Genomic DNA, 25,691 nt, shown 5'->3' with positions numbered 1-25,691 from the left:
CTCCATGGGTGTCCGTGAGTATGCTGTACCGCTTCTAGTTGTCCCTCTCGTAAAGTTTTTCGTCATTTGATCACATACTAAATTCCTCAGTCCTCCTTCGCTGTTCATCAGTTCTTTTGCCCTTTTTGCGCACGTACAAAGTCCCACAATATGGCTTTCTATCGTTGATCTATGCTTTCCTTTCTTATGCACGTCAGTGGAGTGACGTCAGTGGGGTCGTGGAGTGGGTGTCCCGTGGGTTATCATACAGCCATCCTTGTTGTTCAGCCCCATCGTTATTTCCCCTTTTCATGGGGTGAATTAAAACACATATATCTGGGGTATCTAGGGGGGTGTTTCTTGCTCCTTCTCTGTTCCCCTTGTAGGTTCCCTATCACATAGATGGGTTATCTCCTCCATTCTTCCTTCCCTCTGATTTTGTGAGGGTTATGCCAATTGCTTTTGTTGTGGATTTCGATGTTGTTGTTCCCATACCTTGAATGTCTGGTATGCTGGGCAAAGCTCTATATGGCGATTGATAGAGTAGCCATCAGAAAGCCAGGCTTCTTTGAGTAAGCAGCCTCCCTTGGTAGTGTCCCTGGATATGGGCTGTGCACTATTAAGATCAAATTCATGCCCATGATTGCTTATATGGGTCCAAATCTGTGAGTGCTGTTCCTGTCTTCTAACCGCTAGTGCATGCTCATGACCCTAGTTTTTAACCTTTTTGTGGTCTCCCCAACATAGTTACAGGAACAGTCCTTACACTTGATCTTATAAATTATAGAAGATTTTTCTTCATTGGGGAGTGGATCTTTCGGGTGCGTGATCTTAGATCGTAGAGTTTGATCTGGTTTATGGGCCACTTTTACATTGAAGGGGGCCAGTAGTCTGGCTGTTGCCTCTGATATCCCATTAATGTATGGGAGGGAGATGCGCACATTTTGTGTTGTCGTCCTGTCAGTTTCTTGCAAGTTTTTGCAGGATCTGTACGGTTTGCTGTACTTCCTAATGAATCCAGTAGGGTAACCATTATATTTGCAGGTTTGAAAGAGGTGATTCCTTTCTTCAACCAGCGTCCCTGGTTGGAAGAACACATGCAGGAATGCAGCCACCAGGGATTGCGCTGATAGGTGTCCGGATCCGCTTAATACACCCCCACCCCCCACCCCCCAAATGTATACAAGCACAGTCCAGTCAAGGAAAGTCAGACAGATCCCGAAATAGAACTGGAAGGGACGACAGACGCGAGAGCAAGTGAGCAGAAACAGTTAACTCACGCTAGCAGACCGAGAGCGGTTGGATCAAAGAAAAAGGAAACGGCAACCTCGGAGGGCTTTAACATAGTAAAAGACGTGGGCTGTTTTAAAAAACCAGGCAGACAGAATGGACGGACCGGTAACTAGGTCAAGGAGCCAAGCGCAGAGCTGCCCGGCAGCATAAGAAGGACTCCCAGCAATCTTGCATTATGCTCTGATGATGTCGGTAGTGTTGACCGACGAAAGGCTTAGCTTTTATAATTAAACAGTTTTGTTTTTAGTATTATCCTGGTGTTCGGATTGTTTTTATAATATATATATATATATATAAACTACTGTTCCATCAAGCATCTGAAAATCTCACCAACTCTCTATTGTCACCACATGGTTTCTTCTCTGTTTATACAGCAAAACATTGAACAATAAAGAAATCACAGAACCTGTTCTTACTCCCTAGTGCTAAGGCTGAACCATTACCTTAAATGTTCTAATTATTCTCATCCATGCTTTAGTTTTATTATATACAGTACCTCTCAGCAAACAATCTTCAGCTATATAGTATTCAGTAATTCAGGTTTCTTCACTTTATTATATACTTTTTCTAATTTACAATGTACAGGATACTGTCATTCATTCATACATTTCTCACTGACCTGCTAAAGAGCAAAATGGAATACCCTATGAAAGATGATTTTTTTTCATTCTCAGTTAATATTTATAACATTTATTTTGTTTCCACCCTTTAAGATACCAGTAATTACCAGATAAATGCTTAAAATAATTATTCCAACACTCATCACATCAGCTTCATTCCAAATCATTTCATATTTGTTATATAAATTTGTTTAGCTGTACAGTATTACAAACTACTGGTTTAGGCTTCTCCGCTTATTTCTAAACTACTTTTTCTTATTTTCATCAAAATGAAAGTGTAAAATTCTACACTTTATCTTTAGCCTGTTTCAGTCTTCTGTTACTTGATGTTTGTCTAAATTTTTTGTAACTCTTTTATACAGGATCTTTTTTTAATTTTTATTTGCAGCAAACTTTTCTTATATGCATTTTTCTCATCTATTGCCTCTTTCATTTTACTATTCCACCAAGCACCCTTATTCATACTTTTCACTAAGATAACTTGGGGGCTTTATAATATAACTATTTTTCATGCTGTTCCAAGCAGCTCCACATCCTTTTTCATTACTTTACATTTGTACGGCACATCTCTGCTGGAAATGATATGTAATAAAGCATCAAAGGATGATCCTTAAGAGAGCTAAATCATTTTGGTCTTTAAAAATCAATTCCAAACCTTGGAGCTGAACACTCATCACTGAAATGACCTAAGCCATAGGTTCACTAGTTTTCTAAACCAGTGGCCCCCGACCTTTTGGGCACCAGGAACCAGTTCTGTGGAGAGAGGTTTTTCCATGAACTGGAGGGAGCATGGTTTCATGTGTTGCCTGCATCCCACAAATGGGGCTTCACTTTATTTGTACAGCCCAGTTTCTGGCATGCCACGGACTGGTGCCAGTCAATGAACCAAGAGTTGGGGACCCCTGTTCTAAACAACTTGGAAAAAATACCAGTGTAAATCTAGCATGATTTGAATCCCTCAAAACCAGTATTTTGGGGTAGGATATTTGGGGTTTTTGGAATGATGTAGTGGTTAAGGTACTGGCCTAGAACAGTGATGGCGAACCTTTTAGAGACTGAGTGCCCAAACTGCAACTCAAAAAAACCCACTTATGCATCGTCCAGTGCCGGGTGGGTGTGGCCCATTGGGTGGGCGTGGCCAATTGGGTGGGCGTGGCTGCAGTAGTAACGGCAGACTGGGTGGGACTACAAAGTTCAATCAATCAATTCCAACTTTGCAAGATCTTTTTTTTCCTCCAAGAAGTTGAAATTGACTGACTGAACCTTTTTTTTTTTTTTTTTTTTGCACATGGAGGCCTAAAGCGAAAAGGTTTTATAAAACCCAGCTGAAGGCCTAGGACTGGGGCAACGGCGCGCGTGCCCAAAAAGAGGGCTCTGAGTGCCGCCTCTGGCACCCGTGCCATAGGTTCCCCACCACTGGCCTAGAAGTTCCATTCCTGTCTTATGCATGAAAGCAAACTAGGTGATTTTGGACAGTCACACTCTCTCAGCCCTACTCTCCTCACAGGGTATTAGGTATGTTCACTGCCTTGAGTTACTTATAAAATACTAAAGAGTAAGATAAAAATCAAATAATAAAAATGGTTTTATAACAATATTACTATTTTTCCCCTGCACTCATTTCTCACTTTCTATTACAGTCTAATACAAGCTGAAAGAAGCTATCCATTTTTTAAAAAAATAGTTCAATATGTTTACAGTGTAATGTGGAGCTGCTTTTTCTTTTCTTTTTTGTTAGTTCATTTAATGGTAGAATCATTCTGAGACTTACAATGCATTTGAAGGAAATTTAATCTTTCTCCCCCAAGGACTGTTTTAGAAAATTCATCTATTGAATAATATACTCCTTTAACATTTAATTGGTGCCAACTAAGGTTTTTTTTTCAAAGTGAAGAAATAACAACAATACACACAAAAGAAGGTTTATATATTTCCCAAACAAAAGGGAAAAAAGATTAGATTCCCATACTGCCGTGGTAATTTCAATTTCAGGTTGGCATTCATGCACATTCATGCAACATATTATATTGTTTTGCTTTTCAATGAAAAATAGCTACGTATCTAACATATTGAGTTGTTTGTCCCTGTCCCAAAGCAAGAGTGAGGAAAAGCATGCTTGATTTTTATTATCACACTATTATGTGTTTGTGGGAACAGGATCAGCTCAATGTCCCTGATGATGGATATCCTCACTTTTCACTAGTTGGGCACTGTGAGCAGTGTTTTTAAGATTATACTGAAAAGGACAGTGCTAGTATGTTCCAGTCCTCTTCCAATCTCATCTCCAAAGCCATAGCAAGAGAAAGTCAGAGGGAGCAAGAATTCTTTACTGCCTTTCTCTTTGGTAACATAATAGAGCTAAGCCGGACTGCAATAGCAAGATGAGACCATTACTTTCCTATAGACAAATAAAAGTTCAAGGACCTTTTGTTGGTAGATTGTAATTAAGAACCAATTCCACTTTGTGGATAGAGAATATGACCTGGGAGATTTGGATTCATTCTGATCTAATTAACACAAAAATATCCTAGTCTCAGTGGGCTATGTGTATATGAATGCAGAGCTGTACAACCTCAAGCTCTTTGTCCTCTCTCCCCCTGCAGAAAAATCTTGTTTACAGCCTTCAGAAACCATTAAAGGTTCGCACCAAATTATAATTTTCATGTGACAGATGGTGAAAATTATTAAATGCATGAACTAGAGATTAATCAAATTAGCCACATTTAATTTCAATTAAATTTACATATCAGTGTAATGAAATCAATTTTTGTCCTTGCCCTACACATTATTTTTGTAATGCAGCCCTCAGGTTGGCGCCCCAAAGTGTCACCAAGAAAAACAACTAGAGCTAGTAAAGAAAGAGAGTTTTCTCCTGCAATGATTTCATTCTAAGATTAGAATGGTGACTGTTTATTCAAAAGTAATTGTAATCTAAATCAGTCATTCACAAAAGTGTTAAAAACCAAAACTCCTATTTACTGGTTGGTTGTAAGTATTGTTGTAATAGACTAAGAGAATTTTCAATTAAAGCATTTTAATATTTTGCTCAGGGTAGCAATAATTGAATGAATAATATTATTTTCTCCTAAAGCTTTAAAATTGTTTCCTGTTGCAGATTTAATGATAGAAATGGAGGATCAGACAAATGACATCAATGAAGCACGAATTCCAGTGCTCGACTACAAAACCTATACAGACAGAGTCTTCTTTCTGCCCTCTAAGGACGGAGAAAAGGATGTAATGATCACTGGAAAATTGGACATTCCTGAAGCCAGACGACCAACCGTAGAACAGGCATTGAATCAGTTCTCCAATCTGCTCAACAGTAAATCATTCCTCATTAATGTGAGTAGAAAATAAAGGTCAACTTTTATGTTGCTAAAAAGCATTTTCATTTGATACATCTGTTTATAACAATAATAAATTAATTTGCATATTTTGTGTCCTGAACATCTTGTAAAGCTGTGTATGTGATGTATAATAGCATCTTACATAATTTTGTTCCTGTACCTGTCATCTGTGGAAGAATGGTATTCACCAGAAATACTATTAGCTGGTATCCATTACATTCATTATATATTATGCCAACCATGAAATGCAATTAGATCCCACCCTTTACGTACATATTCAGGGGTATCTATGAAAGGTCAACAGCATCAACGTGGTAGGAGCAACTGTCAAATGAAGCCTCACAACCCTTTTTAAAGAGGTATCAGACAAGGCATCAGTTGTCCCTGTTATTTTGATGATGCTGCCCTGCCCTGTTGGCACTCCTGTTTAATATATGCCAGTGATCAAATTAACCAAAATTAAAGGATAAACAGAAGATGTGCACAAAATCGTTGCAATGATAAACTGAATGCAAAAAAGGTGCATTGAACAATGCACCTTTTTATCAGTTTATCTGGCCAGAACCACAAAAACTATATTCAATACTTCTGGAATGTATTGTGTCCCAATTTTTATCCCATTATACTATGTTTCCAGAATGAACAATAAAAAGAATAAGCCTCAACTGTTTCATTCATATATCTGTTTTTGTTGTTGTTGTTTCTGTTTAGTTCATTCACACGTTGGAAAACCAAAAGGAATTTTCTGCCCGTGCAAAAGTATATTTTGCATCTCTTTTGACCGTGGCTTTGCATGGGAAGCTAGAATACTATACTGACATCATGAGGACATTGTTTTTGGAACTTATGGAGCAGTATGTTGTGGCCAAAAATCCCAAACTGATGCTCCGAAGGTAGGGAAGGTTTCTTCAGTAACCTAGTACAATGGAAGTTGCCCCTTTAAATTCTCATTTACTTGGGTTTTTAAAATCTTTACATACCTCAATGAGTACACAGTGCAATCCAAAAAATGCAAAGGCTTGCTTTTATATATTAGGCAGGTCCAATATGTTTTTGTTGTCCGAGATAAGATGGATAGCCGGCTTTCCTGCCCACTTCATTCCTCTTATGGAGAAGCCAAATAACCAGTTGTCTTGCTCCAGTGGTGATGATGAGATGCACCCAACATTTCATCTGAGTGCAGTTAACTAACTTGGGAGCCACAGGCAAGCACTGTTAAAACAGATTTCTGACTTTTCAAATAAGCAACCAAGGTGTTAGCTTGAGACAACTGCAAAAATCTGGCCATTCGTCATTGATTAGAATTTAAATAGTAGCAACATTTAGTTATGAAAGTAAAGTCTCTGATTCTTTACAAAGGCCATATTATAGAACCTTGTCTTTTTAAAGGTTATGCCATATTGAACAGGTATATATAATTTATTTACTTTCATTTACCTATTATGTGAGGTCTACCATGTTTCCCACCTTTGGTTAAGCAGTTGTGTTCTGTTTCCTACTAAGTTCAGCATTTTTCTTTCTAGTTTCCTGTGAATTCACTGTTCCAGAGTATGATGTTCTCTCTTCTCCCCCCCCCTCTCTGTTTTGTCACATTTTGTGCTTTTGGTCTCTGTAGTACAGAACAAACTCAATAGATTCAGACATGCAACTTTATTTATTTTTGAAATTAGAATATTTCTTCATGCCAATAGTGAGAAGCAAGCATCTTGGTCTGTACTTAATTCACTGCTGTACCCCAGGGGAAAAAAATCTAGAACCTGTTCTTTGGTATAATTATTTGAGAGGAAGACTCATGACAGCATGTTTATCTTATTGGCAGTTGTAGCATTTCCCACAGCTCACAACACGGGTAGTTTCTATATTGTATGACAGCAGGAAAGTCAGCACATTCTTCACTGAGATAATGTTTTATTTACTGTATTACTATTATTGATTTTTGCCCTGTACTGCCTCAGGAGAAGCTCATATATATAAGGTTCTTCTCCCATGTTATCCTCACAGTAACCTTGAGAGAAAGGTTAAACAAGAGAGGGTGACCAAAGTCACCAAGGAAGAAGAATTTCAGTCTAATCTTTCTAGTTCTGGATATGTACTAACCTTGCTTCACTGCAACAGCAACAGAGAGCAATGACTTGTTTTTGAGAGCTCCAGAAATATTTTGAAAGAGACATTTTGGAGAATGCAAGAGCACATATGAAACTTCTCTTTCCTAATCATTAAAGCAGTCATGTCTTTTTTTCAAATTCACACAGCTACTATAAAGAGTAAAGGAGCTATTGTGTGGGCAAATGGGGCAGAAGCATTTTTTAAAGTCCAGAACAGCCAGATAATATTTGGAACTGACTAACACTGATTATCTTTGTAATTCACTGAACTAATAAGGAAGAGGAGTAGGTACAGCACAATCAGATGTACATGTTTGTGTTACAGTAGTCAATCTCAATAGAAATCAAATCTTCTTGTGGAGCTGATTTCCTGGTCTGATTTAACTAGTGAGATTGACAACTGCTTCAAAAACTACCTTGACCGTCCACAGTTGCTTCATCAGGAAAATAGGTTCAGCTTTCAAAACCAAATCCTCTTTTTAAGGATTTGCGTAGCACTCATACTTTCCAAAGCCATTAGACCAGTGGTTCTCAACCTGTGGGTCGGGACCCCATTTGGGGTCGATCGACCATTTCACAGGGGTCACCAAGCAAGGCTGTCTGCCATTTTTTTGTCCGCCTTTTTTTTGTCCGCCATTTTTTTCCCCTTTTCCGGCGGGTGCCTTACCTCCCTTGGGCTGGGCCAGCTGGTGGTCGGCCTGCTCCGTCTCTGCCGCTTGCCAGCTACGCCTCGGCCAGCGCAGGGAATGGAACCACGCATGCGCAGCGCTCCCGGGCAGGGAAAGTCCTCAACTTACGACCGGTTTAGTCCTCGACTTACGACTGGTTTAGTCCTCGACTTACAACCAGTTGGGGTCGCGGCATTAAAAAGGTTGAGAACCACTGCATTAGACTGAATACATTGGATATGGAGAAATGGGAGAAACATTATAATGCCTGTTTAGTTCTTGACAGACTCATGTACAATTCCTAGCTATGCACCTCAACACAGGTTTTTTTTAAAATTTTAGATCTGAAACCGTTGTGGAAAGAATGCTTTCTAATTGGATGTCAATTTGTCTTTATCAGTACCTCAAGGTAAGATCTAAAATGCATTCATTTTATATTTATTTTGAATATCCTATCAAATTGTAGACTGACATTAAGCTTTTAATTGATACTTCTTTTGAGTATATGCTAATAGGAATAACTTTTGATCCAAACATGCCACAGTCTTGGTCTGAAGTCAGTTACAAATGGTAGTTTAAATGCAGTGGAAAAATGTACTCTGCAGAAATAATGATCTTAAGAAGTTTTTTAATATTCAGTAATGGTGGACAAAGTAGCCATTGTCTTCACTCACCATTTTTTCCTCTTTTATCAACTTTATCAGGATAATGCTGGGGAGCCTCTTTATAAATTGTTCAAAGCTATCAAACATCAAGTAGAGAAAGGACCAGTGGATGCTGTGCAAATGAAAGCCAAATATACCCTGAATGACACTGGTTTATTGGGAGATGATGTAGAGTATTCACAGTTGGTATGTAGCTTTTATTATTATTTGTTTTAGAATATTAAAAACATGAAATGCTTCTGAAATATGACCTACTATTTTTTCACCATTTACAGTATGTGTTTTGTAAAACATGAATGATAAAAAACTATTATTATTATTAGTCAAATCAATTCATTGAAAGATGAAGACTTTGAAGGTTATGGGTCATAATCTAAATTCTGGTTCCATGTGGGTTGCTAGAAATAACTTTTTCAACTCCCTGGTTTACTGAAAAGAAAGAGTGATTGATCCATCCAGCTTCCACAGCTAAGGAAGGACTAAAATCAGAGTTTCACTACTCCTGGTCCAGCATCTTTACTGCTGTAGATGTATACATAAGAAAGAATGAGGTAAAGCTTTAAGATTAATGAAATGATTTGTTATGAAGTTTGGCCCTTTAATTGACTAAGTCAACTAATATATAATATTCATGAAGCCAGCCTAAAAATGCCACAAATGCCAATTAGAGGAAAAAAGAATAAGATAAGAAATTAGGAGGGCCATTGAAGGCTCAAAATAGTTTTGGAGAAATATTAATTGTACTAATATTTATCATTTTATTAGTTTGATGAACAGAGGGTATGATTACGTCAAACAGGCTCTTCATTTGAGGGAACTGAAGAACCAGACTAGATGTTGTATTTACTATGTCTTTGCAGAGATATTAATGTGTAATACATGTGGAATTTTTTGTTTTGTTTTCTTAAAACAAGTTGCAGATTAGGTCATCAAAAACACAGGTGAAGTTGCTATTTGCTTTGGACAAAAATTCCCAAAATTTCTTCTCCTTAATTCAGAATTAGCTTCAGAGAAAGGATTTTCTCAGGATTTCAGAAGCAGAGAAAAATGTTAAATTCCTTTCCCAATCCTTTAGCAGCAACTCTGAATTGACCAAATGACCATCTCTATCAGGTGGGGTTTGTTTTCGGTTGCTGATCATCAATATGATTTCCAGAATTATTATTCCCAAATTTATATAGGGAAAGTATCAAGAACGTTTGGCCTTCTTAAAAATGCATTTTATGCCAGGTTCTCACTTATTGATTAATTTTTTCTTGATTTTATATTTGCAAATAAATTGAAGCAAACTACATCAGTGGATGATTTGGTTGTAAGATAATAGATTATTAGAATTATATGCTTCTTTCAGCCCATTTTTGAAATATAAATTTAATTGCAGGAAAGGAATTAGTGACAAAATTAATTACATTAATCCACTATATTCAGTAAAATCAGGCATCTGTAAATGCTATTTTATCCGCTAGTGTGATAAGCAGTGCATTGTAGTTTGGAATCTCTCCCTAGACAGGTACCTTCTAGTCAAGTTTAAATATATATCATTTTTAATTGCCAAATCAAAACTATGGAACTAATTTGTAATAAACGGTATAGAGTAATTTTATAGTCAACCTCATTTGGTGGACTGGCTGCAATGCATTTACAGATTGGTAAATCAGACAACCTAAATATCTTTGTAATAACAGGATATCTGGACAAGTGTTCTGAATGAGGCAATTAAATTGAGGTTAACTATACATTAAATTTACATAATGTGTGGCAATTTGCATATGCAAACAATATAATTTGCAGCAAATGGCTTAATTTTTTACTTAATGGATAACTACCCCTTACTCAATTGGCTCATGAAAGCAATGTTTTAGTGTATATGTAAGTAAAAAAAAATGTTCACCAAAATATCTCTTGAATGACATGTGTGTATTATATGCTCTTTTACTGAAATGTACTTGCTTGCCAGCTATAATAAGGGTTTTTAGACTACACTTGCCTCTTTTAATTTAAGAGTTTGAGTCTATTTCAATCAAAACTGATATTTGGGGATTATAGTAGGAATTAAATTTCTGTGAAGCTTTACCTATCTGGAAATTGCTTTCTCTGCTGTTTTGACAGGAGGAATTTCTAATATTAATGAGTGTCTTCCTGTAAGGTTAATGGACTAATCTAAGCATCTACAAACAGTAGCTGGTCTACTAGTCTGATGATATATGTCAGTTTAAATTTTTTTTAACAAAAAATAAGTCTTCAAAATCCAGTTGTGATGATACAGAAATATATTGAAGACTTGCTATATTTTCAATAGATTCAGTGTTAAAAGTGATGAGTAGTTTATTAATTCTCATAGAAATTTCAGTATGCCCCATTTCCATCAAAAAACAGAGAAACAGATATGAAATGACTGGGCCACAAGTTTATACCAGTGTTGACTTTTCTTCTGTGATTTCAATAACTCTGAAATTTCTAACCTTTCAGACTGTAAATGTGATTGTTCAAGATGAAGGCACAGAATCCATACCTGTAAAAGTGCTAAATTGTGACACTATTTCTCAAGTAAAAGAAAAGATCATAGACCAAGTATATCGAATTCTGCCTTACTCACAGTGGCCAAAGCCTGACAGTGTTGTTCTTGGTATGTATCTGAGTTTTTAAATCTATTTTAAAGAACAGATTGCTGTCAAAATGCAAATGTTTGCAAAAAACCAAAAGATTGACTTAGTAATTCCATCTGAATCCATGGAACAATCTAAGAATAAAAAGAAAAGTACTTTGCCCACTAAACTCTACCCCAACTTTTTTCCAATTTCCATACATTCAGAAGTTCTCATTTATTTGAAAAGTACTCACTCTGTCAGATAAGGAAGGTAAAAAATATGACTCCCCTTGTAATTTCCTACCTGAACAGATAAAATTTGGAGAGAAACAAGGACAATAACTCCCCCCCCTCACTTTGCCTCTCTTTGTATTATGGTTAGTAGGTTTTATGGAGTCAACATTTCCTTACATTACTTATAACAATTTACTGATCTGTTTTCCATATAGAAATGCTACAGTTGATGTAGAATCTATTCATAATGTATCCAGCAATATAATAATTTATAACTTAGCTGAACTGTAGATAGGAAAATATCTGTTAAGAGTAATAATTATAATTATTAAAAAAAACAATTTAAAAGCAGTAAGATTAAAAAAAATTAAAAACCAGATAACTTCCCTGCATATATTAATCCACTCCAGCCAACAGGAAATATATAACATCCTTTCCCATTTATTTTCATTGAAATATATAACATCCTTTCCCATTTATTTTCATTATTATTATTATTATTATTATTATTATTATTATTATTATTATTATTATTATTATTATCATCATCATCATCATCATCATCATCATCATCATCATCATCATTTGTTAATTCCTGCTCTTTACATCTACTTCTCTTAATATTCCAAATTCTAATGTTCTATATGCCATGGACATTATCTGATATGACTTTGTGGCTTTGGTCAAGCTTTTACATAATGTTTCTTAGTAATGGAGGGAAGGTGCAAACTAGTCTTACGTGAGCTACATGCAACATTCCCTAAAAATGGTAAAGATATAATTTTTGGCCATATCCCACAAGGACAATAAGACCATGCTTACACTATGCAAGCTAAGATCTTTACTTTGAGATATATTGTTTCTTGGCTTCCAAGAAAAAAAAAGTTGAAAACAATATACTAATACAAACAAAATCATTTATTGGAACTAAATTTTGGGGAATGTTTTATGTTTCTAAACATCTCAACTCTTAAATGGAGTTTCCTCCTCTAGTGATGATTTTGGCTTTTTTTTTTTTTCAAATAATGAAACATCTGGGGAATTGCTACTTATAGACAACAACTGTATGTCTATAATCTTAAAATAAATTGGATCTTAACTAGATATGCAGCCTACCCCAATAAAGGTTTATGACAACACACCTTTACAGACAAGTGTAGACCCTCCTTGATTTTAGCATCAGAGAGCAGTAAGTCTGTTGGGCCATTATCAAATAAGAGATTTCTCTATATAACCACCTTATTTATATTACTATTTATTTTTATTCCACTGTTACTGTTTTTATAAATAACTCAAGTGGCAAACATACCTAATTATCCTTCTTGCGCCTATGTTCCCCACAACACCATCCCTGTGGGGGGGGGGTCAAGCTGAGAGAGAGCAGCTGGCCCAGCAATAACAGTGCAGAATCTTCTAGGAAGGAGCGGTCCCACTATACAATGCCTTGTCTCTACTACAGGAAAATAACTTTTCTATTAAATCTAATTTATCATTTTTAAAAACAGGATTGCTTGGGTGGGTGGATCTAGAGAGGAGAACAGAATTCTGCAAGACTTCAGTAATCTGCTAGATGAAAGCTTCCTTTATATGCAGGTTATTTTTGGGTGGACACCTGTAAAATGTTTTTCTTCTTTTTCTCCTCAGAGTGGCGTCCAGGATCTACTGCACAGATACTCTCAGACTTGGATTTAACGTCACAAAGGGAAGGGAGGTGGAAGCGCATCAATACCCTGATGCACTATAATGTAAGGAAGCATTTTGGAAACGTTACACCTCCTTGCTGCTTTTTAGTAATGCACAGCTTTTCATTAAGAATGATCTGTCTCAAAAAGTGTTCCCTTTCCTTCCTATCGCATCCAGTATCTATTTTCTTTTAACAAAGCCCAGACTCAGAATCTGAAATTATATTGCCATGCCACAAGTGGGCAATTATTGAATGCAGCTCTTTGGATACTGGCAAATTCTGTATTAGTGATTAAAAAAAAGTTATCTTTGTTTAAAGCCAGCACAGAAATTGTTATCAATTATGCTTCCGGCAAGAAATCCTTCCAGTAAGGCAGGGCTTTTCTTTAATCTGCTTGATCTTTAATCTGGTAGTAAGGCAGGGCTTTTCAACCAGTGGTACGGGTACCACCTGTGGTACATTGGCACCTGGCAGGTGGTACGCGACCATCCTAGAAAAGTGGTAGTGGGGGAGGGGAATGAGCTGAACCGGTGGCAGCACCGCACAAGCCTGAGCGAGAGATGGCTGGAGCTGCAGGGCTGTCAGGGCTCAGCGGAAGCCCCAGGATCAGTGCCGCTTTCCAGCTGATCGGCACTTCTTCGGGACTGTCAGGGCTCAGTGGAAGCGCCAGGATCAGCGCCAGGCTCCAGCTGGAGCTCGGCGCTGATCCTGGCGCTTCTGCTGAGCCCTGAAGAAGCACCGATCAGTTGGAATGTTGCCTTATCTCCAGGGTCTTGTGATTTACATTCAGATGCTTGGCAACTGATTCATATTTATGATGGTCACAGTGTCCCAGGGTCATGTGAAGTGACCAAAACCTGCTGCAACCACCCAGCAGACGGGGGGGAATAAAAACCAAACACAAATAAAAACCACCCCACCCCCGCTGCCAATCCTCAACAGAAATGCTCACAACAATGGAAACTTCGGACAGGAGGAAGAGTGCCACCAGGCGGGCAGGCAGGTGTCTTGCTCGGCTGTGGCTTGGGGGGCACTCTTTTCAGTGCCATTGTAACTTCGAACAGTCACTAAGCGAACTGTTGTAAGTCGAGGACTACCTGTATTTCATCACATTTTTCCTTTTTTTTTTTTTTTGGTCATCAGGTTTTTGACACCTTGCTAGGCGACTGGTGGTACTTGGATATTGCTGTATCCTAAAAGTGGTACAATGGGTGAAAAGGTTGAAAAGCCCTGCAGTAAGGGTTAAACTTGAGAAATGAAGAATACCTTCTCTAATCTCTGTGAATGTCAGTTTTCTAATCTCAAAAGAATTTGAGGACCTGAATATGAGACTGACTGATAAGACTTGCCCTTTCAGTAATGGGCAAGAACTCTGGGTAGAACTGTCCACGATACTTCCTTCCCAAATGACTACAAAGATGGGCCTAGTTTTATTCACCAATGAGTATTTAGAAGACTAAAAAATGGAAGACTAGGTGCTTTGTCTCTTCAGTGGCATACATACGGTACATTAAAAGAATAATTGAATGCCTTGTAAAAAAAATGGCCAAGAAAGGTGAATTTATTCTTATACTGCATACAGTGCTTGTATAGGAATAAGAGTTATTTTTGCTGTTCTCACCAATTTGTTGCATGTATGTTCTTGAAGGTAAGAGATGGTGCTACCCTCATCTTGTCAAAAATGTGGATTTCTCAACAGCCAGAGGATCACCAACAAGACATGCCAGAGGAACGTAAGTATAGCATGTTAGTCTTTCAGACAGGTTCTATTTTATGACAGAAAACAAGCTGGATTCTGTGAGTTTACATATATAATCATAGCATCTAGCTTGGGATATAGATATGTGCTGCAAAACAATCTAAAGAGATAAAGTGGTAAAGAGCCTTTTACATTCTTTAAACCACATAGAAAATGTGATGCAGAGAAATTCTGGAAAGCTAACATTTAACATGTAGCTAAGTCAGTTTATTTGAAAAGCTATAAAAATTAGAGAACCAGGCAAATCTGCAACCTACACTGACAATGATTTGTGGTATTCTTCATTGGCTAATCAGATACAATGTTTTCCATTGAAAACAAGATTGATTGAAATACTCTTGCCAGTTTTACAAAACAAAATAGTGGCTTAAAAGGGATTGTTTTGGGTTGACTCCTTTAGGTTTGATTCTCCTTTTAAAAATCAATATGGATAAAACTAGACATTGTTCAAAGTTGGTTTTTATTAAATAATAGATAAAAGAAAATAAGTTTACAGCTCACTAAGAAGTTTTTTTTGTAAATTGTTTAGTAGCTGATGTTTTAACTGAGGTAAATGCAGTAGCGAATTACAGATCCTAGGGGATAAATGCAATAACATTTCACATTTCTAAATTAAATGACTGCAGTTGCACAAATGAGGCACTGCATTCATTTCAGTGGGATTTTGAAAGTAGGAATATTGGTTTGACTGTTCCTTTTTTTGCTAACTTCTCACAAATGTTGCATTTATAGAAAATCATTATAATTTTTCTTTGTTCTTCTAATAATAACAAATATTTTATTTTAACTCAAGTTATTTCTCTTTATCCCAGGAGGTTTGTATATCTCTGTAAGGCATCTTGGTTATAATGACAATGTTCAATGTTATTTCAAAGATTTGTAATTGAGATAAAATATGAATCAGACACTTTCCAACTTACAGTCTTAGTATTTCTATAATACAGCTTCCTTATACATTCCAGCATCATATGTAGCACACAATTGGGTAGTAATAAATTACATGGAAATAAGAATCCAGTCATGCTGACCTCCATCTATTAATAACCTGGCTATTAATAATCTATAGCATTTTCTCCAATTGTAGAATGTTAAAATTGGTATGAGAAACACAAGTTCTTTGTCTCCTTATAGAAAAGTAAATCTGGAAAAAAATCAGTGTGGTTTTGCAAAAACTCTCCATCCTCGATAGAGATCTTTATCTGCAAAATTCCCGACATCACTATTTACAGCAAAGTTTTCTGTGTGTCTTGGATCCCTTCTAGTGGTTGTCATGATCTTTGCAGCTGGTAAACCTTGATTTGTCTTCTGGATTAGCAGCTACCATGATTATGAAAAAAAAATTTCTCTAGGGTATTTTCAGACTTCATTTTTAAAGATTTGAATTATCCAAATAACATTGGTTTATGAAAATGATTCTGAAAATAATGGTATCATCAAAGTGACAGTACATTTGTTTGTTTTATAGGTTATGTACTTAGCATTTAGACTTATATACTGCCCTATAGTACTTTACAGCACTCTCTTTCCAATATAAGTATTATTTGCATATTGTCCCTAACAATCTGGGTCCTCAGTTTAATAACCTTGGAAAGATGGAGGGCTGAATCAAATTCTGGGCTGTGGGCAGAGTTTGCCTGCAATACCACACTTTGCTTGCAACATTGCACTTTAACCATTGTGCCACCAGGGCTCATGAACTACAAAAACACGTAGAAGCCCCAAAATTATTTAAAGCAGGATTTAGTATTTACAATAGACATTATACCATAAAACTGTTTGGAGTTCAGCAGGGTTAGATTTTGCATTTTTTCATATTATTGGTCTTTTGAAATCAATAGTTCTGCAAAATGGCAGGTATTCATTACTTTTTGGCCTTGGAATTATCAGTCTTACTAAAGGAAGAACAATATACCATAGCGGCTTTTTCTCCGATTGCTAAAAGTCATGATGAAGCTGAAAACTGAATAAAAAACAATACAATTCAGAATTGTTAAAAATGTCATTATGTACATATTTTTATGTTTTGACCTTTCTGACATACATGCATTGTGAGTGTACTATGACTGTAATTAATTGGTTGCCATTATTGTACATTTATTCAGCTTCATAGATGAAAAGTTTTATATTTAATGTGCAGGCGTGTAATTGCTTGAACCTTTATATCATTCACGGTGCCCATTTTGCTTTGAACTGTACAATATAATTAAACAGATGGACTACATTTATACTCTTCAAGAGATCTGGAATGGGAAGTAGCTTTGTTTTAAGGTCTCCAGTTCCCACACCATGTAAGAATGCATTGCAATTTTAGTTTAGGAGAAAAAAAATTAAATTTGGATGAACATATAAACGGAATTACACACTCGTGGTTTTTAAAAATCACAGGATCCTATCATAAAATTGTCTGATTTTTCCTATACACAGCCTGTGTCTGATTTAAGAATCTCATTATCAACAAAAGGGGATGTGTTGTAAATGAACAGATTATGGTGTCTTCAGACATGAAGTCTATGAGACATTTCTAAAATATAAAGACATTCGGGACTGTAAGAAATCAAGTATTTTATAATTTGATTTAGCCAGAGATTTTATCACTTCTGTAACTACCTAAGAATGTTCCAAGACCTAAATATAAATATAGGAAAACAAATAGGAAATCTATGTTCATTTGGGTATCTGCAGGTAGTCATTTACTTACAACTATTGATTTAGCAACTGTTCGAAGCTATAACTGCACTGAAAAAAGTGACTTAAAACCAGTACTCGGAACATATCATCGTTGCAACATCCCCACGGACATGTGATCAGAATTCAGACACTTGGCAACTAGCATATATTTACAACAGTTGTGTCATCCCAGAGTCATGTGATCACCATTTGCAACCTTCCCAGCCAGCTTCCAGTTTGGAAAGTCAACAGAGGAAGCTGGATAGATTTAACTGCTGCATGATTCACTTTATGACAGTAATTTGCTTATCAACATAACAAACAAGGTCGTAAAATTGGGCACAGCTCAGTTAACAACCACTTTGCTTACCAATAGACATTCTGGTCCCAATTGTGGTCATAGGTACTGTAGAAGCGTACCTGTATAAGTTAAATTTTGCACACGTGTGATAAGCTTTGAATTGCTGGGATCTACTTTATATTTCTTAGGGTCTATGAATAACAAATAGGTGAAACCATATCACAAAATAGACGTAGCTAGCTTTAACAACAGAGTTTAGGGAATACTGACCTACTTTACTGTTTTTGTGCTTTTCCCTCTTCAAACTAATACGATCAACCATGGTCAGAAATAGCTGAGAGTTAGAGAAAGGGGGGCATGGAATGCCCTCCCATTTTACTTTAAAATTACCTCAACTTATTCATTTGAAAATCTAGAATTTATAAGCAAGAATAATATAGCTTAGATTTTACTTTGGGATCCTTTCATTTATGAAACGCAAATAATATTTATTGCAGGCCATTAAATATGCCATTTAGTTGCAATACAGTAGGACATTATTTTAGGCATGGCAATCAATTGCTCAGTCAGTGGATTTCATTTCATCTGTTGATTGCTTTGAAATGTTATGGTTTATTCAGGACATGCTTTATTGGAAGAAGAAAATAAGATCTGGCATCTAGTTCGACCAGTAGATGAAGTTGATGAAGGTAAATCAAAAAGAGGGAGTATGAAGGAGAAGGAAAGGACCAAAGCTATCACTGAAATCTACCTGACAAGGCTACTCTCTGTGAAGGTAAAGTTGACTGCCAAGAGCCAAGTTTTACTGTGTTTAAATAGACAGTGAGTTTAGATGTAGAATTTTCCTTTAGAATTAAGATTTAGATTCAAAGACATTGGCTAGGTACAATCATACCTAGAGTAGCTGCATTGAAATTAATAGGTCTCGATTAAGCTTTATTGATGTTAAAGCAACTCAAGTCTTTTCATCTTTGCTTATGAACTTATTCTTTGAAAATTCCAGAAATAATACACTATGTGTCCATTAGATAACAAAGAATCTCAAGAGTTACCAAACAAACATTCCGGTGTTTTCATTTTCTTAATGTTCTTGTTTGGTGTGCATAACAAGAGTTGAACTAGTCTGAACCAATAGAGTACCAACTCATTTATTGGGACCTGAGTTTTATTTCTGTTATTGTTGTTAGTATATTTTCATTTAGCATTTTTAAAAAAGGAAAAAAAATAATTTTAAAAGATAGATAAAAGAGGAGTAAAAATACAGAAAAATTTTAAAAGGCCATGAATAAAGAGGACATTTACAAAAATCATAGAATTAAGATAGAACTTTCAATGTTTCATTAACTATTATTAGGTAATTGAATATATTATTTTAAAAACTACAGATTGTTTTAAAATCCAAGCAATATATAAATATCAACATGTATGAACAGCAGTAGTCAGCACTAGTCAGCACACTATACATTATATAATAAGATTAAAAGTTAAATTCTGTCCAACCTTCTGAAAATCTATTCTGATTGTATAGATCCATTAAAGGTAGAATATTAAAACTTTACATTAATAAAAATCCAAATTTTAGATATGATATAAGCCGATGTATACTGACTTTGCAAAGAATGTAAAACCCTTACATTCCCCTTTCCCCTTTTTTCTATTTCTGTTATGACCATGTCTGAAGTACTGCTGGGATCTAAAGTCAAGCATGTAAATAGCTCAGGGCACTCCTTTTAAATACAAACCATACTTAGCCATTGTAATATTTTTCCTCTACTAATTTGAAAGGCTAATGTTATGTAGTTTTGAATCAGGCTTTCCAACATGGCATTTTGGGGTCTGAATGTGCCTGCAGCCATCTCTCTTGTATCTTACCATATTTCCTACTTCTCCTGACACTGTTCTTTTTTTTTTTTTTAAAAAAAAGGACTCTGCAAAGTAAACATTAATCCTCAGTATTATGATTATTTCCATGAATGAATCTTAGCATAACCTAAGCCCCATAATCTTAACAGCTAAAAATTAAATGGGTAACTATAGCTTGAAAAAATGCTCATCTCACCCCAAAAAGAAGAAATAGAAAGAAGGGCAACAAGATATATGTGGTAAGGAGCATCCCGATAAATTGATATCATAGGTTATTGCTACCCATGCCAGCCCTTGTTTTGAAGTTATAGTCATTCCCAATAGCCACCACAGCCTCAATTCTGAACATTTACACCAGCCCAAAAAAGGTTCTGAATAATGATTTAACACTGTTGTTTCAGTTCTGACTGAAGAAGAGAAATGTATTTATTTATTTACTAGATTCATATATCTCTATGTTTTGTGGCTCTCCATAATAAAAATAAAAAATTCCACAAAATGCAGTATAGCAGTGATTAAACAAGTAGAAGCAACCAAAAACAGAAAACACTAGCTCATTTTTTTCCACAGCCGTTCTCCCCAAAAAGTTCTGTTTTAATCTATTTCTAGAATGCTGTTCCTTATCTATTTCAAAGAAACCAAGTCCAGTTTAAACTTTAATTTAAAAAAGGCCCATAATACTGGGGCTTTTAAAAATCATATATGTAGACTTATCCTCTCTATGTAGTTATTTAGGCTGTGTTGATAAATTCTAAATACCTGAGTTATCTATAATTAGGTATTGATAAATTTGGAAAATGGCAAAGTAAAGTCCATTGTCCTTGGTGCTAAATACCTTTATAGGCTCTGCATGAATAGCACCAATTTCTGCAAAAGACTCTGTGTGTACATCATAGGTTTCTAGATCACATGGTACTCTATATGCCAAAGCAGTTCCCCTTGGAGAGGTTCATGCTGAATATGCAGATGACTGCCCTAGGAATACATTATATGACTGATCTGTAGGAACACCCAGCAGGATTGTTCATATAAATGGAAAGTTGCATGCCTAAATAGGGCTTAAATTAGTTTAAAGCCCAGGAACAATTCCTCATGAGGTCCTCTTCTGTAAACATTAATACGAGTATCTATAGCAACTTAGTGCGTAATTTCATTTAAACTATATTGAAGTTCATTTGTGAGCTGTTTATTGTTGTGTAAAGATAGCCAAATCTGCTTAACAGTAGCTGCAGAAAATGTGACATGCAGAGCAGACAAGACCAGTTAAAATTTCATCAAGCCAAACTGATTTTGTATGAAAATCCTTGGCTTATTAGCAAGATCTCCAATTGTATTGCACAAGTCTTCTTGTTGTGTTTATGCATCCCAATTAAATATGAATTATTTTCCAGAGGTAATCCTTCCTTCCTTCCCTCCCTCCCTCCCTCCTTCCTATCTATTACGGTCACAGACCATCATTACAAATAAAAGTATTATTATTATTATTATTATTATTATTATTATTATTATTATTATTATTATTATTATTATTATTATTATTATTATTTAAAAACAGACAAAATAATATATTATGATTAGGGATGGATTATCAGTGGGCAGTTAGAGTCTGCCTGATTTTCCATACATTATAACAAAATTTGGCTACGTTCAAAGAAACTAGTTTGTTCTGATCTGAAAACAGCAGTTGTACAAAGAGATCAATATTTCCTGGTATTTTATTAGGCAAAGTGTTATAAATTGAGTCTATGAGTCCTTATAGAAGATGCAGTATAGCAGAACGTGAGATGTACTTTCAATAGCCGCTTGTCTACAGGGGTACAATCTCAGCTCATATGGGGGTTTTTTGTATTGGCCCTCCAAAATCTGTGGGAAGTGCATTTCAGCATGCTAATGTTCAGATTTTTGGGACAGTTATATGTTATAAGTATCTCACTACTTTAAAAGGAGGAGTTTGACTGCTTAAAAAAATATTCTTGGGAAGAGCAGACTTATTGGATTTCCAGATCTTTGATGCATTGTTTGAGTGCACTAAGTGCACGTTCTTTCTTTCTTTCTCTTTCTTTCTCTTTCTTTCTTTCTTTCTTTCTTTCTTTCTTTCTTTCTTTCTTTCTTTCTTTCTTTCTTTCTTTCTTTCTTTCTTTCTCTCTCTCTCTCTTTTTTCTCTTTCCCTCCTTCCTTCCTTTCTTCTATCCATCCATTCACACACTGTTATAAGAAATACTGAACTTTACTATAATAAAGTTACTAAATCATATAAAAATCAAGTGCCCCCCCTGGCTCATTATTGTTGTTGTAATATACCCAGAAAGCTCCGTTCTAAATACATTACTCTCCCACGAATTCCTGCTATTGGTTGCCCATTTATTTCAGACTAGAGTCCTCTGTTCTCCCTGAGCCACAATGCTGAAATTGCCACCTCTTTAAACAGAGCAGAGAATTATTCTTCCTGAAGTCCCTGGAACATTTGTTATGACTGTTCATTTTATGTTCATAAGAGCATTTACAACCCATTTATAGTTGAAAAATGCAGCACTTGGAGCCATTGTGATTCTGTGGCCATTTGGGATAAAGTCTTGTACAGATGACTATAAGTCAATTTCGGAAGCAGTCATATAAATTGAAAGGATCTGCTGGAAAATGTTACACTTAACACCATAACCTGATTTTTTAATGTTTGTACTGTGTGTGTGCTTTCCCCTCTTTAGGGTACACTTCAGCAATTTGTAGATAACTTTTTCCATAGTGTACTTGATTCACACCATGTTGTTCCACCAGCTGTGAAATATTTCTTTGACTTTCTTGATGAGCAAGCAGAGAAGCATGATATCAAAGATGAGGACACCATCCACATCTGGAAAACAAACAGGTAGCTGGGGAGAAAAATAGTACATAATTAACTATCAAGAAGTTTATTTCTTTTGTTTCTTTTTATTTGTTATTAATATGGCTAAAAATGGGAATTAAACAAGTTTTATAACAAGCTTCCAGAGAAGGGTTCAACAATTTTTCAGATATGCATTTTTTTATTAAATTTGTAAAGCTGTCTAGTTCAGAATGACCCTGAAACATAGAGTATTGAAAGCAGATAAAACAATTATTTATTTTATTTTTAAAATGTAAATGGTGGTAATTCCATGGGATCTTATATGAGAGACTTCTTTGTTTTCCCCTCTGATTGTGAACTAGCAAGCCTCTTTGCTGAGAAAGGACAACCTTGTTCCTGGCCTTTTACACAACTGTCTTCTAAATCTTTATCAGCCCAGGAATCAACCATTACATGACCCCTTTCTAATGTTGGGGAAATTGCCATATACCTAATAATAAAAAGTGTATGCAAGTACGTAGCTCAATGGTCACAGTTTCTATTTCAAACAGATGCGTTTTACTTATTTATTATTTATTAAATTTATATCCCTCATTGCCTTCATTCAAGATAAGCAAATACAGGGTTCTCCCTTACTTTTATCCCCAGAACAGCAAGTCTGAGTTAGGCTGGGCTCGGAAAGAATGACCAGTCCAGTATAATTCAGTGAGTGTCCTGGGCTGAAGATGGTTTGATTCTGAGACTTTCCAATCTAGTTCATTTTTTTAACCACTACATCACACTGGCTATTCAGGGTACTCATATTGCTCAACCACAAACTTTGAAAACCTCAAGATTCGGTGCAATTTAAGTTATTAAATTTGTAAAGCTGCCCAGTTCACAATAAGTCTGGGTGGCATAGAGTATTGATAGTGGATAAAAAACAATTACTAAAAAATGAAGCAATACAAAGATTTGACAAACAAAGGAGAAATCAGTCAGAATATATTTAACAAACTATTAAAGGAGAATAATGGAAACATTAAAACAGGAGATTGGAATTTTCCCTAATTTAAGCAGCCTTTTTCAGCTGTTACAAAGGAGTATACAACTCGCCATACTTAATGGCAAACAGTCCCTTCGTCTACAACATCATGTGACATTAGTGAAAAGCCAATATTCACAAATACTAGATGATGGTCTGCACAATGAGCCCCAACACTGCAGATCAAAGTGGGATCATAACAAAGGATTTGTCTATAGAATTTTCTAGATGTTCAATGAAATCACTAGCACAATTTTACAAAAGAGAAGGGCTACTCACTTCTGTTGCTATTGCTTGTTACACACGAAAAGCTCTAGACACGGCACAGAATGTATGGCAGCCCAGATTCTTTCTTGTTTCACTTTTGTCTACCAAACGTTGAGCTTAATTTGAAAACCTTTACCTCTATTCTTTCTGCAGATGGACTTTCCTTTGGAATCAGTACTTATCAGCAGCATGAGCACTAAGCTTATGCATTTTGACCGAGTAGTCAGAACCTTACAACTGCATACAAATCCTTATTACAGAGCTAAAGAGCTTTTGCTAAATAAGCTAGCATTTGTTTGCATCATGGAGCTTTTTGACATATAGCTAGCCAAATTGCCATTCAGATAATTTAAATTCTTTTTAGTATACAAGCACATTTTGGAAGCTTATGACACATTAAGGTAGAAATCTTCTGGGTTATTCAGCATAAGAAAGCTCATTGGTGCATTCTGGCTTATTTATTCTAGTTGTGCTCCACCTTAAATAAATCAAGAAAACACTATCTGCTTAGCATTTGTTGAAACCACGCTTGCTTTGTTGCTCTCCAAAAGAATCCAAATCAACACCAACAAGTCCATGAATAGAACTTTGAATCTAATAGCAAGCCAGTCATGATTTAGTTAGTTATTTGGGTTGCCAAGAGGAGCAAAGCAGAAATAATAAGGTAGAATGTATGGTCATGCATGCTTGATCCTGTTAATCCAAATGTCATGAATTCCTGTTTATGATAATGTGCAAAGAAGCATACTTTGTACCTAAAGTATATAATCAAATGATATATTATGGTAGAGTGATCTATTAATGATAACACTTTTTGCTTGTTAGTATTACCTTTTCATTCACTCCTGAATACCAGTTTCAGTTATTTGTTGTTTTCTTTCCAGCTTGCCCCTTAGGTTCTGGGTGAACATATTGAAAAATCCCCACTTCATCTTTGATGTTCACGTTCATGAAGTAGTAGATGCTTCCTTATCAGTCATTGCACAAACTTTCATGGATGCTTGCACAAGAACAGAGCACAAACTAAGCAGGGTAAAGCTTTATCTTCAGTTCTATGTGTCTGATACACACAGCAATCTGCAACCACTTTCCTCGGTCCTATTGCCCTAGAATCCAACTATACTAAAGGAGTTAAAATTGAATACATCTAGAGGATACCAGGTTGGGAAGACTAATAGCGAAAAGTCTTTATTAAAGGCATTAATTCATTTTTTTCCATCACCTGTAAGGGAAATTTATGCCGCTTCACAGAATCAGGGATATTTATTTCCTGCAGTTTCTATAATGCATCTAATGATAGAATTTTTTAGTTACTTAAAAAATGATGTCACCATTGTTGAGTAATAACTACTTATCCTTTCTGTCATAAAAACTGCCAGAATTTATTTCTCTCTACCTGTTTCTCTGGCATCTGAACATTTAGTAAATCCACCCAAAATGGATGGCTTAGTTAAATTTTTCTCTAATTGATTTCTTTCTGGTAGTCCTGATATCATGAAAAATATATGCTGATTCCAGTCAGGGTTGATGAGGTCTAGTAGATGTTGTGAGAGAGGGTACCTAGAAAGAGAGGTAGTACTGGAAAAGGTAGAGGGCAGAGAAAGAATCACAATGTTGCTGTTACATTTGAATAAACACATGAGCAGGAGGTAGCAATAAAGAAAATGTATTCCGAGGCTTCAGAATACAGATGCTCAAGGAGGATTAATCAGCTCTTCAGAAATTGGATTCTCTATAGATGTTTACATGGCCTGCTGAAGAAGAATTGCTTTCCCAACAGCAGCATCAGATTTGGGGGGGG

General features: G+C 35.9%; 1 protein-coding gene across 1 annotated transcript in view; it reads left to right on the top strand.

The window, feature by feature from the left end:
- Positions 1-25,691, top strand: part of PLXNB2 (plexin B2) — a 140,148-nt gene that overhangs the window by 107,208 nt on the left and 7,249 nt on the right. The window contains exons 22-31 of the mRNA XM_015814680.1: positions 5,008-5,237; positions 5,954-6,135; positions 8,358-8,424; positions 8,720-8,866; positions 11,150-11,306; positions 13,146-13,246; positions 14,834-14,918; positions 18,533-18,687; positions 22,481-22,641; positions 24,775-24,922. Coding sequence (XP_015670166.1) covers positions 5,008-5,237; positions 5,954-6,135; positions 8,358-8,424; positions 8,720-8,866; positions 11,150-11,306; positions 13,146-13,246; positions 14,834-14,918; positions 18,533-18,687; positions 22,481-22,641; positions 24,775-24,922 — 1,433 coding nt within the window. The remainder of the gene's footprint in view (positions 1-5,007; positions 5,238-5,953; positions 6,136-8,357; positions 8,425-8,719; positions 8,867-11,149; positions 11,307-13,145; positions 13,247-14,833; positions 14,919-18,532; positions 18,688-22,480; positions 22,642-24,774; positions 24,923-25,691) is intronic.

Source organism: Protobothrops mucrosquamatus, unplaced genomic scaffold (genome assembly GCF_001527695.2).
Source record: "Protobothrops mucrosquamatus isolate PMUCROS unplaced genomic scaffold, P.Mucros_1.0 scaffold275, whole genome shotgun sequence".
Lineage (NCBI taxonomy): Eukaryota > Metazoa > Chordata > Lepidosauria > Squamata > Viperidae > Protobothrops > Protobothrops mucrosquamatus.
This window is presented reverse-complemented; position numbering and strand designations above follow the sequence as displayed.